The 15,591-nt window shown below is 37.4% G+C and overlaps 1 protein-coding gene across 2 annotated transcripts in view; it reads left to right on the top strand.

Annotated features, from left to right (window-relative positions):
- Nucleotides 1-242: 242 nt before the first annotated feature.
- The window catches only part of SEM1 (SEM1 26S proteasome complex subunit), a 40,959-nt gene continuing 25,610 nt past the window's right edge, over nucleotides 243-15,591 (top strand). Inside the window, exons 1-2 of one of the 2 annotated variants that reach the window (XM_003252529.4) lie at nucleotides 243-452; nucleotides 15,474-15,567. In XM_003252529.4, the coding sequence (XP_003252577.1) occupies nucleotides 377-452; nucleotides 15,474-15,567 (170 nt within the window). In that variant the 5' untranslated portion in view covers nucleotides 243-376. The remainder of the gene's footprint in view (nucleotides 453-15,473; nucleotides 15,568-15,591) is intronic. The other variant, XM_012510476.2, reaches the window with a different exon arrangement.

The following is a 15,591-nucleotide window of genomic DNA, read 5'->3' as shown; positions in this document are numbered from 1 at the left end:
CAGTGAGTTCCTCGGTTGCAAACTAAGGGTTTTTTTGTTTGCTTGTTTTACACATTATGAGTCTTTTATAGTCAGGAAAACTACACGGATCTCAACTTTGGCAATTCAGAGAGTCCGAATAACATGGTAGAGACCAAAAAAAAAAAAAAAAAAATCACCTCTATAACTCGGAAAAAGAGCTAAACCCGCAGGAAGCGCTGGGCGGACCTCCAGTATCCCAGCATTCCTCGCGCTGCTACCGTATTCTTTCCCCGAGTCTCTATGGTAGCGTCAGCGTCAGCGTCGGAGGCGGCAGTGACGGTGGCGTTTCCTTGAGGAAGAGTGAGGGTTGCAACTTTTCTGCTGGTCTGTGAGGTGTTGGGCGCGGATAGTCGAGATGTCAGAGAAAAAGCAGCCAGTAGACTTAGGTCTCTTAGAGGAAGACGACGAGTTTGAAGAGTTCCCTGCTGAAGGTAACCGCTGGGCCTCGGTTTCTGTGCCGCGCGGACGGTGACTGAGGCCTCCGTGTGGAGGTGGCTTGGGCGCTCGGGCCCAGCTGGGGGCACCGGCGGGAAGTTTGGACTCCGAGGGCCGGCACTCGAGGCGCTAACGCTCACCCCTCAGTGGCGCCCCAGATTCGGGTTTGGGGTGTCGCGCTGGGACTCACTGGCGAGGCCCAATGGCTTCGGCTTCCTCACTGGGAGGAGCCACCGTGAGTCTGGACCCATAGCCCCGCGTCTGTGATGGTTGATCCGTTTACTGTTCATCTGGGTTACTCACCACTTAAACTTAGTTCAAGTGTACATAACCTCTTTTTCTTTTCTTTTTGTTTTAGCAGTCTTTGTCTTTAAACCTTTCCAGAATTGAATTGTAGTTACGCTAATGCTGCTTAACTTTTAGGATGTTACAAATGAAGCCTCATTAGGTAGGATAGGAGGGTAAGATACTGGGTGCTTAATACACATTATTGCCTTATTCCTGTTCCTCACCATTTTGATTACTTAACTGTGACCTAACTTAATGCTTTATAAGACCCTAAAACTTGCCGGGTATGGTGGCTCACGCCTGTAATCGCAGCAGTTTGGGAGGCAGAGGCAGGAGGATCACATGAAGTCAGGAGTTCAAGACCAGCCTGGGCAACATAGCGAGACCCTCTCCCTACAAAAATAAAATATTTTTTAAAAAGAACCTAAACCTTATACATTTTTTTTTTAGCTTCAAAACTAAAGACCTGGTTTTCTTCACTGTAGGTAATAGCAAATTGCTAACATTTATTGAGTGGCTGCTGTTTTCAGGAACTTGTCTAAGCGTTTTACTTGTAATAGCATATTCCACTTTCATAAATATAAGAAGTAGGCCTCAGTATTGCCATTCTTCAGATAAACTGAAGCTCGGAATGGTTAAGAAACGTTCCTGATGTCTCATAAGTAGTTAAAAATAATAGAACTGGAACTGGGAAACCTGGCCTGATTGACACCAAAGCTCTTAACTTCAGCTGTACTGCTTCTGTTTGTGAAATTGCTGTTGCCAGTTAGGTTTTCAAAATAGGCTGCTTTATTGGCTGATGGTTGATGAGTAGGATTTGTAAATATCTTATAAGAAAAGGAGATTACTTTCTGAAGGTAGTAGAAAGAGAATTGTGGTTAATGGGGTACACAACCTGTTGCATCAAGCAATTACTACTTCACTAAAATTGTCCCAAGTTGTATACCCTATCGGGATCCTATTGTGCGTAAAACCACATAGCCGGAACATTTGTTCTATTTATAATGTATTGTTACTTTGTTTAGTGGAAGAGAACATTAGTGTACATGCTACAGAAACTGGTAAACTAACCCAAAGCACATTTCTTTTCAGTTCTGGAATTATGTGTTGTAGGCATTCTTTTTTGTTTTGGTAATGGATTTATCTGTTCAGTCATGTTTTCTTTAGTTCGCTTTCAAGTTCCTTCATAATCTGCCAACATAGAGCTGTGTACGTAGAAAGCTGACCTGTTGAAGGTAGGATCTACTTCTTACTCAAACTTCGTGCTTCAAATAGCATTCTTCATTATCATATACAGGGTGGAATGTTAGGCACTTTATTTATATTATGTAATCTAATTATCACTATCACCCTGAGAATATGGAGGCTCAGAGACAAAAAGAAAAACAAACAAAACTTGCCATTATGTCCAAGCCAGGATCTGAAAGGTCTAACTCCCTGATCCAAACTTTATCTGTAACATTTAGCAAAGTGCCTGATACATAGTAGGGTGTCAACAAATGCTTGTTGAATGAATGATGAATGAACCCGCATTTAAAATGAGTAGTTGATAATTGACTGCTTAAAAACGATCTAGAGATAACTATGTACCTGATGGTACACTTGATTTTTTTCAGCAACTTTCATCAGCTTTTGTGAATGTAGTTTGTGCTTGTTCTAAGTTTATATGTGAGCAGCAATTTTGCAAAGTGTCAGTAGTTATATAGTAAAACAAAACAAAAAGGTAAAAGGAAAAGCAAAAAAAAATTCTAAGGACAGAAGACTCACAACAGACTGGTTTATTAACATTAAGTAACTGACCATTTATGGGTCTCCTTACAGAATGTTTGTTGTCTTCAGGTATAAATGTGTAGAATTAATTCATTCAGGAAACTTTCCATTTTAGAGTGAGAAACATTTTTAATGCCTTTATTTTGTTCAAGTTTCTGTTCTCTGGTTTATGATTTGGAGAGGTTTTTCTTAATTTGAATTAGTGAGAAAATCAGCCCACAATCTGAACCACTCAATATTTACTCATGAAAATTGTTCTGATGAATAACAAAACCAGAGGAAAAACACTTCGGAAAATATCACCAAAGAATTATTTCTTTTCTGAGAATCTACATTTCTGACATGTTTTGGTCTAGTCAAGGTTTAGAGTCTGTTACTATTCAAAATGTGATCCATGAAACAGCAGACTTGGCATTGCCTGGGAGCCTGTTAAAATTGCAGCATCTCATCATTCCTCAAACCTAGACCTACTTAATCAGTGTGGGCTTTACCAAGATTCCTAAGAGTTATGTTTGAAAAAACATTAAAGTTTGAAAAGTATTACTTTAAAACAGTGATCTATTTTCAATCTTTTGGTATTTGAGTTTTCGCTTCAATTATTAATGCCCTGATTTACTTTCAAGTTCTTTCTGTACTTTGGAAAATTATTTTTCTTGTAAGTATGCCATTTACAAATTCCCTAACAGATACAAATTAAAATTGCTGTTGTTAAGGCAGCCTGTGAACATCTCTGCAGTCTATAACAGATCTTACTTTCATAGGCTTTGTTGAGCCTCAGTGCTCCAGAAAGTGGATTTTATCCACTCTCTTGGGTAACTTGGAGTATAGAGGTTGCCACATGAAAGTCATTACTGATGGTTCAACTAATAGATTTTCTTTTGGGAGTGGGTCTTGGGAGTGGCGTTGCTACATCCCATCTTGCATAAGAATGTGTTTGGTAGGATGTCCATTTAATCATTTTAAGGAAAGGGAATTTTTATTGTTTCCTCTCTCTCTCTCTTTTATTTTTGTTTGTTTGAGATGGAGTTTCGCTCTTGTTGCCCGGGCTGGAGTGCAGTGGCACGATCTCGGCTGACTGCAACCTCCACCTCCCGGGTTCAAGCGATTCTCCTGCCTCAGCCTCCCATGTAGCTGGAATTACAGGCATGTGCCACCACGCCCGGCTAATTTTGTATTTTTAGTAGAGACAGGGTTTCTCCATGTTGGTCAAGCTGGTCTCAAACTCCCGACCTCAGGTGATCCGCCCGCCTCTGCCTCCCAAAGTGCTGGGATTACAGGCATGAGCCACCATGTCCAGCATAGTTTCTTCTCAATAGCCCTTCAGTGTAAAGTGCAACATCTGGAAGGAGTCTCTGAAGGTACAAATGCTGCTTTTATTTTTTTCCCCCATTCTATAGCCTGTGAATTGGTGCTACGTTGACAGTTCCTCACAATTATTCTAATTGGTGGGTGTGTAATCTACTGGTCATTAAGCAGGAGCTGTTAAAAAATCATGTTTAGGATCTTTGTGGTATACAGCCTCCAACTTCTTGACTACTTAAACTGAGTTAGAACAGCCTTTATTAGGAAGACATTCAAGGTCCTGGGCATGATTGATTTCGATATGATTTTGGAAGCTTTAAAATGGTTGGAATTCTAGGACCAAAGGGCAACTTAAAAGTCTAGGGAAGATTTCATTTTTCAAATCATACGGTTAGGTTGGTGGTGATAGAGTCAAAAACTGAAGTAGTCTATAATTTATTTAAAACTTTTTTTTTTTGAGACGGAGTCTCGCTCTGTCACCCAGGCTGGAGTGCAGTGGCGTGATCTTGGCTCACTGCAAGCTCCACCTCCCGGGTTCACGCCATTCTCCTGCCTCAGCCTCCCTAGTAGCTGGGACTACAGGCGCCTGCCACCACGCCAGGCTAATTTTTTTTGTAGAGATGGGGTTTCACTGTGTTAGCCAGGATGGTCTTGATCTCCTGACCTCGTGATCTGCCCACCTCGGCCTCCCAAAGTGCTGGGATTACAGGCGTGAGCCACCATGCCCAGCCTAATTTATTTAAAACTTTGACTACTTTTTCATATCAAATTATTGAAAGAGTGTTAAAAAATATTATTAGTTTCTCTGACAATTAGATGTGGATTCTAGTAAAAGAGGGAAGAGCACAAGTGCTCCTTTAGATTCTTTTATTCTCTTCCTATGCCAGAATTGAAAGGTTTTTTTTTTTTGAGAGAGAGAAGCTTTTTTAGAATATTTAGAATGAAATTGAGTTTGCCTGCAGCAGCAATAGCATTTACAAGAGTGATATTATACTAAGTATTCTATACTTTTTCTGTATTAGGTGAAATTGCTATATAGTCTGAAGAAATCAGGAGCAGAATACTACCCACCTCCTCGCCCTCTGGCCCCTTGAGAAATTTCTGGATAAGACAGTGTTATGATGGGAATCTGTCTGTTGAGGCAGACAACAGACTAGTGATCCCCTAATGCTGCCAGCATTCTGCAATAAATGAGGCACTATCACCTGTGCCTTAAAAAGTATGACATCTTACAGTGGTTCTTAACCAAGGGAGTGTTTTTGGATGTCACATTGACTTGACAGGTAGGAGTGTAGAAAAACTGCCAGCATTTAGTGGGTAGAGGTCAAGGATTTTATATTTGTGCCTGCACGAGGAAGAACTGCCCTGTGAAAAATGCTATTGAGAAATACTTATGTGAACATCATATACCAACAGGACTAAACATTCAATAGGAGGATTCCTTAGAATCGTAAATGTAGAAGATAGATGTGACCAGTATTGATAATGTCACACACCATGCTAGTCAGTTTACCTAGTACCAACAAGGGCTTTTGCTATTTTTGCATTATTAAATGTAATATAGTGGAGATGACCATCAAATGTTTAAATTAGTGACGTGGTGATAGCAAGAAATGGAGAACTCATGTTACTAAAAATTTTTAAGAAAAAATGTGTAATCTATATAATGATTTGAAGAGTACCTGTTGAATGTCCATTTTTGATAATTGTGTGCAAGAAGAAAGTTTTTGAACCCCAGAATAGAATAAGCATGATGAATCTAGGATTAGGCCTAGGTTCAAATCTACTGTTCATAAACTTTCAGCTAGTCACCTCATGCTAGTTACTTAACTTCCCCTTTAAAATATTTTTGTAGTATATTATATAGGATAATTGTGTAAGTAACTGCTTATGGTAAAAATTTAAACTTAATGAGAGTATAAATTAAAAAGTAAAAACACAGTTTCCCTCTACCATTCCCCAAAAAAGTTATTTATGCCCCAGTGATAACCAACGTTAAATGTTTTTTTCTTTAGTATCCTTCCAGAATGTATTTATAAATTGTACTTGTTTGTATATATCCTTTAAATACACACACAGAAGACATACGATATATACTATTTCCTCCTACTTGATTTTTATTATTTAATGTATCTCAGGTACATTTTTGCATCAATATAAAAATCTACCTCATGCCCTCATTGTGTTCATCTTAAATAGTCTAATTAACTAGTCCCTTCTTGATAGATATTAGGGTTTTGTTTTTTTTTTTGGTTCTTTTATATATATGTGTGTGTGTGTGTGTGTGTGTCTGTGTGTGTATTTTTTTTTTTAAGAGACAAGGTCTTGCTCTGGCGCTCGGTCACCCAGGCTGGAGTGCAGTGGTGCTGTCACAGATTATTATGGCCTTGAACTCCTGGGATTGAGTGATCCTCTGTCTCAGCCTCCCTAGTAGCTGGGAGTACAGGCATGTGCCACCTCACTTAATTTGTTTTTTCAAGTATTTTGTAGAGATTTGGTCTCACTATGTTGCCCAGGCTGGTACTGAACTAATGGCCTCAGCAGTCTTCCCACCAGTCTTCCCAGGGGCTGGGATTATAGGTGAGCCACTGAACCTGGCCTTTAAAAAAAAAAAGGAATATGCTGCAGTGAATAACCTTATAACTTTAGGGTTTTTATTGCTTGGGTTTTGTTTTGTTTTTTTTTTCTGTTACAGATAATGAATATGTTTACATCTTTTTGTGTGTGTACTAATTTATAAGATAAACTCCTAGAGAGGAAATTGCCAAATTGAATTGTCAGACTCATTTTTATTTCTTTTTATAATATAATTTTTATTTTGAAATAATCTGAAACTTACAGAATAGTTGAAAGTACAGTACAAACATTTTTCTCTAAACCATTTGTGAATAAGTTGCCAACCTGATGGTCATCACTCCTGAGTATTTTAATGTGTATTTCCTACAAGGACATAGTTACAAGACAACCATCAAAATCAGGAAATTAACGCACTGATGCATTACTATAGGTTGAGCATCCCAAATATGAAATCCTCCAGAATCTCAAACTTTCTGAGTACCAACATGAAATTTCAGATTGGGGGATTTGGGATGCCCAGTTGTGAATATATAATGCAAGTATTTCAAAATTCAAAAAAATACAAAATTTGAAACACTTCTGGTCTCAAGCATTTTGAATAAGGGATACTCAACCTGTGTGATCTAACCCACAGATCCCTTTCAGCTTTCTCCCATTGTCTCAATAATGTCTTACTATAGAGTCATAGGTTACATTATCTTGTCATGTCTCTTTAGTCTTCCTTAGTCTAGAGCGTTTCCTCAGTTTGTCTTTAACTTTCATGATTTTCACACTTAAGAAGACTACAGGCCAGATATTTTGTAGAATGTTCCTCAGCTTTGCCTATTTACTCATGATAGAAGTTCTACTTTGTAGTCCTGGTGCTCTGTTCTTATGACATCTTTTTAGGTGGAACATTATTCTCATTTGTTCTATTACTGGGGATGTTCACTTCAATCACTCTATTAAGGTGGTGTTTTTTAGGCCTTTCTATTGTTAGGTTACTAATTTTCCCTTCCTAATAGGCAGTTTTGGAGGAGGGACTTTGAAACTATGTAAATACAGTATTCCAGTGATCATCAAACTTGTAACTTGTTCATTTTTAAAAAAATGTATAGCAGTGTGGACTAGTGGATTCTGACTCAGTAGGTTATAATTTGTAACTATTATTTGGATTCTCAGATTGTCCCATATTTGAACATGCAGAACCCCTTCAAGCTGTCTTCTGTATCCTTTTGCCATGTCTACATTATTCTTTGTGCATTTCCTAGCATTCTGGCACAAGGTGTATTCCAAACTAATTTTATACCTGAAATCAGCCATTTCTCCAATGTGATTTCTTTTTAGTGGAGAATGGTATTTAGAATGCAGGGTCTTCACTCTGCTTATGTTTATTGCTTTTGGGATATTCCTGCTCCCAGACTCTCTAAGTGGAAGGAACTAGGGATGTACAGGAGTGTGTGTGTGTGTGTGTGTGTGTGTGTGTGTGTATGTTTAAAACCATGGGTTCAGATGTCTCCAATTGCAGTTCAACACTACTGGATTCATTCTAGTTTTTTCCCTTTCTGCATTTGTTATTCTCTTCTCCAATAGTGAGAAACCTGGCTTCCATTATCTTCAATGTATTGTCTATTTGGTCATCCCCCTTCCTAACCAATCTTTGCTGCTCCCAACAGATGCCCTTCTTGCCCCACTTGGGCTCCACGTTTTATGCCAGGCCACCCTCCCGTCCTCTAGTGTGGTGTCCAGGCTGTGACACACCAACCACACCATGCTGCCCCTCTCCAGGAATGCCCTCCTTGCTCTACTTGGGCTTAGACACCTCATCTTAGACCTGGCATGTCTTAAATTTTGACAGATGCTCTCAAATTGTCTTTGAGAAGGGTTGTGCCAATTTATGTTTCCATCTACAGTTCACCTTTTCCCTCATAAGCTTGCTATACTAGATAGTAAACATTTTAGTCATTACTGACCTCATGAATGAAAAATAAAATTGTATCATTTTGATTTGGATTTTTTTTTTTTTTTTTTTTTTTGAGACGGAGTCTCGCTCTGTTGCCCAGGCTGGAGTGCAGTGGCGCAATTTCGGCTCACTGCAAGCTCCGCTTCCCGGGTTCACGCCATTCTCCTGCCTCAGCCTCTCCGAGTAGCTGGGACTACAGGCGCCCGCCACCTCACCCGGCTAGTTTTTTTTGTATTTTTAGTAGAGATGGGGTTTCACCGTGGTCTCGATCTCCTGACCTCGTGATCCGCCCGCCTCGGCCTCCCAAAGTGCTGGGATTACAAGTGTGAGCCACCGCGCCTGGCCTTGATTTGGATTTTTTTAAGTAAGATTAACCATTATGTTTTTCTCTGAGCTGTTACCATCTTAATCCTCAATTTCATTATCCGTAATAGATGGCTAATAATATTTATTAGAGTCATGAAAGAATTACATTATTGTAATGGTCGGCCTTGCCTGCCATGACAAAATACCACAGACTGGGTGGCTTAAACATCAGAGATTTATTTTCTCACCCATTCTGGAGGCTGTGGAGTCCAAGATTAAAGTGTAGGTCGATACAGTTCTTGGTGAGGCCACTCTTCCTGCCTTGCACAAGGCTGCCTTTGTGCTGTGTTCTCTTGTGGCAGAATGAAAGAGTGCATGCTGTCTGGTATCTCTTAAGGCACTAATCCCATCATGGGAGCCCTACCCTCAAGACCTCATTCAATCCTGATTACCTCCCGAATACCATCATATTGAGGATGAGGGCTTCAACATAAGAATTTTGGGGGGGGGCGGGGGCAGAGGTACAAAGATTTAGTCCAGAACAATGATACGTATGTAAACAGAGTCTGGTACAAAGTTGGTATTCAGTAAACATTAGTCTCCTTTTTTCTCTCCCCTCTAATGTACTTAGGAGTTTGGATTTTGGATGATGTTTAATATTTATTTAGAATTTGAGCTATGTCTGACATGTATTTAGTAATTTTGAATATATTCAAAATTAACCTTGTTAAATTTGTGAGTTATTTGATAATTGATTTATTTTGCAGTATTAGAAACTTGTAAATTAAAAAAAATTGCCATTAAATGTTTTTCCACAAGTACTTAAACAATAATGTGGTTATTCATAGAAAGACACATAAAATAGTAACATACATTATTTAGGGGTACATGCAGATTGGAATGAAAAACCCCCAAATCAAGATGCTGGTGCTTGGGAAGGGATAGTGAGAGGTGTGAACCAGGATATTAAACACTGAAAAACTCTTTGAAAACCTATTTGGTTAGCTATTTCATTGGTTCTATGGAATGAGCAAGCAGTAAGCAATTGTGGTTTAAGTAGTGTCTAATGTTACTACTTGGTTGTTAAACATTACTCATTGAAAGATGTGATGAACTGCGAAAACATTGAGAGGAAAATAAAAGTTTCAAAAACTGTATACAGTTGACCCTTTAACAACAAGTTTTGAAGTGTGAGGGTCCATTTATACACAGATTTTTTTCAACTAAATGGGAAAAGGAAATACGATATTCACGGGATATGAAACCCACCTGTACAGAGGGCTGACTACCACTTGGCTAACCATGGGACCTGAGTATGCATAGATTGGGTATACTTGGGCTGTCCTGGAACAAGTACCCCAAGTATACCGAGGGACGACTGTACTCTTCTTCATAAGTATTTACAGTTTACCAAATATCCTTAATCCTTTGTCTGGTTGTGTACTCTGGTGTACATGTAATGTTTGGTGGAAATTGCATTGTTTATATTCTAGGACATGTTTCTCTACTCACCTCTCTCATCCCACAAGTTGCCTTTCCAGTGATTAGCATGTAATAAAGGATTTATTCATTTGACATGTATTTGTTGAGTGTTTCCTATAAATCTGGTACTGAAAAGTACAGAGAGAATGATATTAGCTGCCATTTATCAGTACTAAGTGCTTTACATACACAGTGTCATTGAGTCTTCATAGCTCTTTGAGGTATAAGTTTTATACCTAGGGATCAGCCAAATTTAATTTACCCAAGGTCACAGTTAACTAGAGGCTGTCTTGAGGCAAATTTGACTACTATAGATATTTGTCTTTGAACTTAGTAAGTAGTAGTTGTCAAGGGAGAGAAGAATCAGTGGTTTTAACACCAAGCTAGAGTGCTTTAGTATTTTGGAAGTGCTTATCCTGGGCTGGGACTCCAAACCCTTTTCTCCCTAACCCCAATTAAACGAGAGCAACATTGCCTTTGTTTCTCTTACCTGTTGGGCTTCTGGGTAAGATGTAATTTGGTTTCCTTCAACTGATAGTCAAGTGCAACAGCAGTTCAAAAGAAACAGATTACTTCCAGTTATGTACAGTGTGAGGTAGCAACCTTTGAACAGGGCTTTCAAAAGAAATGTAGGAAAGGGGTTTTCAAAAGAAGGGAAAAAGTGTAGGTGCTTTGAAGTGAAAAATAAATGTGTATGTATATTGTATTTGCTTGTGAAATAGTAGTTGCAAATGCAGGTAGTTTGCGGCCTAAGCATGGAAAGCTTTAAGCCTCTGACCAGTTTGGACTTAATCCTTAAGTAGATGAGAAGTGGTTTTTAAAATGTTTTGTTTGTTTTGCTTATGACAGTGATGTGTGTAAGTTTCCTTTAGGCAATATGCTGAAACATTAACCCAGCAGAATTAATTTGAAAAGATAGACTAGAGTCAGGGAAGTTAATTAGCAAATTGTCGAAATAACTCAGGTGAGGACTAAGGGCGAAATAAATTATTATTAGAAATGAAGTGAAGAGAATGATGCCACAATAGTAAGGGAGGTAGAAGTGATGAAGCATTAGCAACTAGTTTGATATGGGGTGTTGAGAATAAGAAGAAATCTGGGGTTGTGATTTTGCCCATGTGTGTCTAAGAATATGCATAGTGGAGTTGAGATTGGATACCCTTGACTCAGTAATGTGAAGGGTAGATCAGAATGAGGGTACCGAGATGAGATGAATCTAGGGCATGAGGGCTTGGAAAAGATGAGAGTAATGGCTTTTGTGAATTTTATGGAATTAAAAATAAAACCACAAATCTACCAGATTCAGGAAGCCAAAGAAAAAACAAATACATTTTTAAAAATTTATGCTGGAGAGGATGTGGAACGCTTTTACACTGTTGGTGGGAGTGTAAATTAGTTCAACCATTGTGGAAGACAGTGTGGTGATTCCTCAAGGATCTATAACTAGAAGTAACCATTTGATCCAGCAATCCCATTACTGGGTTATACCCAAAGGATTATAAATCATTCTACTGTAAAGACGCATGCACATGTATGTTTACTGAAGCACTATTCACAATAGCAAAGACTTGGAACCAACCCAAATGGCCATCAATGATAGACTGGTTAAAGAAAATGTGGCACATATACACTGTGCAATGCTATGCAGCCATAAGAAAGGATGAGTTCTTGTCCTTTGCGGGGACATGGATGAAGCTGGAAACCATCATTGTCAACAAAGTAACACAAGAACAGAAAACCAAACACTGCATGTTCTCACTCATAAGTGGAAGTTGAACAATGAGAACACATGGACACAGGAAGGGGAACATCGCACAGCTGGGCCTGTCAGGGGGTGGGGGGCAAGGGGAGGGATGGCGTTAGGAGAAATACCTAATCCATGTGGGACTTAAAACCCAGATGATGGGTTGATGGGTGCAGCAAACCACTGTTGCACATGTATACCTATGTAACAAACGTGCACGTTCTGCACAAGTATCCCAGAACTTAAAGTAAAAAAAAAAAAAAAAATCCCAAATCAACAAAGAGAACCAACAAAGTGGAACCATTCTGCCAGACTTATATTTTTTTAATTGTTGATGAAAATAATTGGGTTTGGATTTCCTTTTTAAAAAATGTAAGAATAGTTATGAATGATTGTGAAGTTATTTTGATCCTTTGTTTCAGACTCTGCCACAACTGAAAGCTCACCAACAACCTGCCAATAAAAACATTGTTTATGACTTGCTTTTTGTTTGAAGTTCTCCACTAACAGTTTTGGTCCTTGTTAGAGAAAATACAGTAGTAAAGTGGTGCAGTGCTAGGTATTGATTTCTTAGTCACTGACTAGACATTAGATCTGCAGGGTATACGCGTGTTTGCATTATGATAACCTACAGAAGTGAAATTGTGAAAAAAAAAATTTGTTTCATACACCTCAGCAGGAACACTTGTAAATTTATCTCAGAATCACTAGATATGGTGTGGCTTCATTATCATACTCACGAGTATAATGATGCTGTTTGTAAGTATTGCTCTTCTCTTTTACAGACACCTATGATGGTGAATGTTCAGTTTGGTATTTTTCTTTTCATGTAATGTTCTGTATATACTTGCATGTTTTGTATTTGAAGAAACTTGGTTGGAGATTAGGTTGTTTATATTCAGAATACCTTTATTGTTATGGAATAAGAATTTGATGCTCTTGAAAATTGGTGTAGAATAGAACATTTGCAACCCTATTTAGTATGAGTGGGATTTCGTTTTACTTTTCTCAAAAATGCTGTATTTCATGCCTTTCAGAAATTTTGAAATGTATGTTGCAGAGTAGGGGAAAGTAAGTATTAAAAGAATTTTCTAAGTTGAGAGAAAATTCTTTTTGTACTTAAATGTCAAGGTGATACTTAGGTGAAGTATGTGTGAGATCTTGGATAGCTGAGATTTTTTAAATTTAAAGCTAGTCACAGATGTAATTCTCAACTAGCCAAAGTGAAGAAAGCCCAATTTGGGACAACATCTAAAATAAGAATTGCTAGAAACTTATGTATTAGGCATCTGTTACTGGTTATTTCCAATTCTGATTTTTTAAAATATAGGTTTTTTTTTAAACCAGTACACACCTGGAGGCATACACATTGAAGTAAATACAGCTGTGGTTATTTACATGATCAATCACAACTCTGGCAGTGCATTTAGTGTTTAAGGTAAAGTGTATGCTTTATAAAGCCATCTACGTATTGAAAGATGGCATTAGACATGAGGTATATCAGGTATCATGGGTATCATTGTTTGGTTATATTTTGTCCTTTTCAAAACTATTTCTGGAGTTAACCCTTTAAAACTGAGTGATTAAAATTGCTTGGTTGTCAGTGTAGTGTTAGAGTTGAAAATTAAAACACAATTCAGAGATCCAGGAAGATGTCAGCTAAACCCAGAGATTACAATAGTTACAGCTTTTTCATGTTATATATTGAGTAGAGTTTGTATGTATTGTAACTTACATATATTGTAACGTATGTATAGTATAGAGAATTTGTAAGTGTTGGACACACTATTTTGGGGCATTATACCCTATCACATAAGCTTTTTATGTAATATAGTTAAGTACATAATCCAGGTTAATATACTCTTTAAAGTATCCATCCAAAATAGATTCTGGTTTGTCAGCACTATTTTTCTTAATAGTGCTCATATTAATTTTAACTGCTTAATAAGTTGTAATAGAAAAGAGGTTATTTCTCAGATTCCTCATCTATGATAATTGGAAGGATAGTATGCTATTACATAGACATCAGTGCTTCTTACTGCTTACGATAATGGTATTAAGGCTACAGAGTTTATCTAGATTTATCAGATAATTAACAAAGAATTTGGCCAACTCTTTCATCTTTGTTTACTCAGTAGTGTCATAACTATGAAGTACTATATAGTAATACCAAAGAAATATAGAGGTATTGTTATGAATCTTTTTTATATGTTCTACCTAAAATGTTGCTCACAGTATTCTTTTTCCCCCTCTTCATGAGCCAGTTCCTTTTTCCTGGGACTTTATCTCTACTTTTTCCTTTCCTTTCCCTGCCATTAAAATAGCGTGAGATGGTTATTAGAAGAGGGAGAGATACTTTATCTTTGTTGTAAATGATCCTCAGAGTTTATAAACTAAAAAAATTGTACCATTCTTAAATATTTTTCCCCTAAGTTAAAAGAAGTAAAGTCAACTTGAAGGCATCACTTAATAACTATTGAAATAACATTTTGAATCAAATCATAATTAGATGAAAAATTTTGTTTCTTAAAAGATAGTTGCTTTAAAAGATAAGGCTCTACAGTATTTTTCAAAGACTTAAAAGGTTCTCAGAAAAGTGTAAAATACTATTTAATATTTCTGGCTTGAATCTTTTGACACATGATTATTTCCTTTTTAGGGACCAGTGCAGATGGAAGCGACCTACTTAACAGTTTAGGAAGCTGGTTAGTTGGAAGTGGTTCAAGCTGAGTAGAATCTGCTTGTTGTCTTACAACCTTGAAACAGTTGTGTTGTGATTTTGAGTTATGTCACCCCCTTTACTCAAGAACATAGTATCTAGTCTTTATTTAAATTATTTTTTGTGACATAAAACTCCATTAGATATCTTTATAAAGACTCCTTAAAATAACTATCAAATAGGTAATTTCTATTTACAGGCTCAACCCACATAGCATATTTAGAGCTTGAGATTTGAGGTTAGAGAATAGTGGTAATACATATGTACTTTCTCACCATTCTAAACAAAAGCTGAAATCTCAATCTAAACCTCCCCTTTACCACTACCAAAGGGAGGAAGAAAATCTAGAAAACTAAAAACTATAATATTATTCTTTATGCATATTTATGTTTATTCTTCCTTTAAAAATATAAATTTTGTATCAGTTATATTAGGCAGATACTAGTGATGGCTTACAGTTTGGTCTACTTTTAAATATTTGTATATAAGTTATCCTTATGTTTTGCAGTTTTGAATTTCACACTGGTATCTTCCTGCCACTCAACTTGCTTTAGGGTTGTTGGTGTTGTGTTTTGAAAGATTGTGAAGTCGACCTTCTAAAAATGAGTTCAAAGAAAAATCAGTAAAGTAAATATCCTCCTGAAATTGTAAGTTTCCATGGCAAGTAGAATTTTTTTGTATTAACTTCTCTTTTAGATTATCTGCAAACTCAAGAATTGAGAGAACTAGACAGCATAAGCTCAGATTTAAGGAAGATACCAGTTTTCATAGATACGGTTTTAGCTGTTTTTGAATTGTGAGTGTTCAGTAGCAAGCTTTTCAAAATTTTTGTAATTGTGGAAATAATGTATGAGAAATATTTAGACAGCATCTGTTTCTATTTTTAGACTGGGCTGGCTTAGATGAAGATGAAGATGCACATGTCTGGGAGGATAATTGGGATGATGACAATGTAGAGGATGACTTCTCTAATCAGTTACGGTAAGTTTTAAGCCAGATTTTTAT

The sequence above is a fragment of the Nomascus leucogenys genome, chromosome 11 (assembly GCF_006542625.1).
Source record: "Nomascus leucogenys isolate Asia chromosome 11, Asia_NLE_v1, whole genome shotgun sequence".
NCBI lineage: Eukaryota > Metazoa > Chordata > Mammalia > Primates > Hylobatidae > Nomascus > Nomascus leucogenys.
Note: the sequence above shows the minus strand (reverse complement) of the source record. Positions and strands in the feature narration are given on the sequence as shown.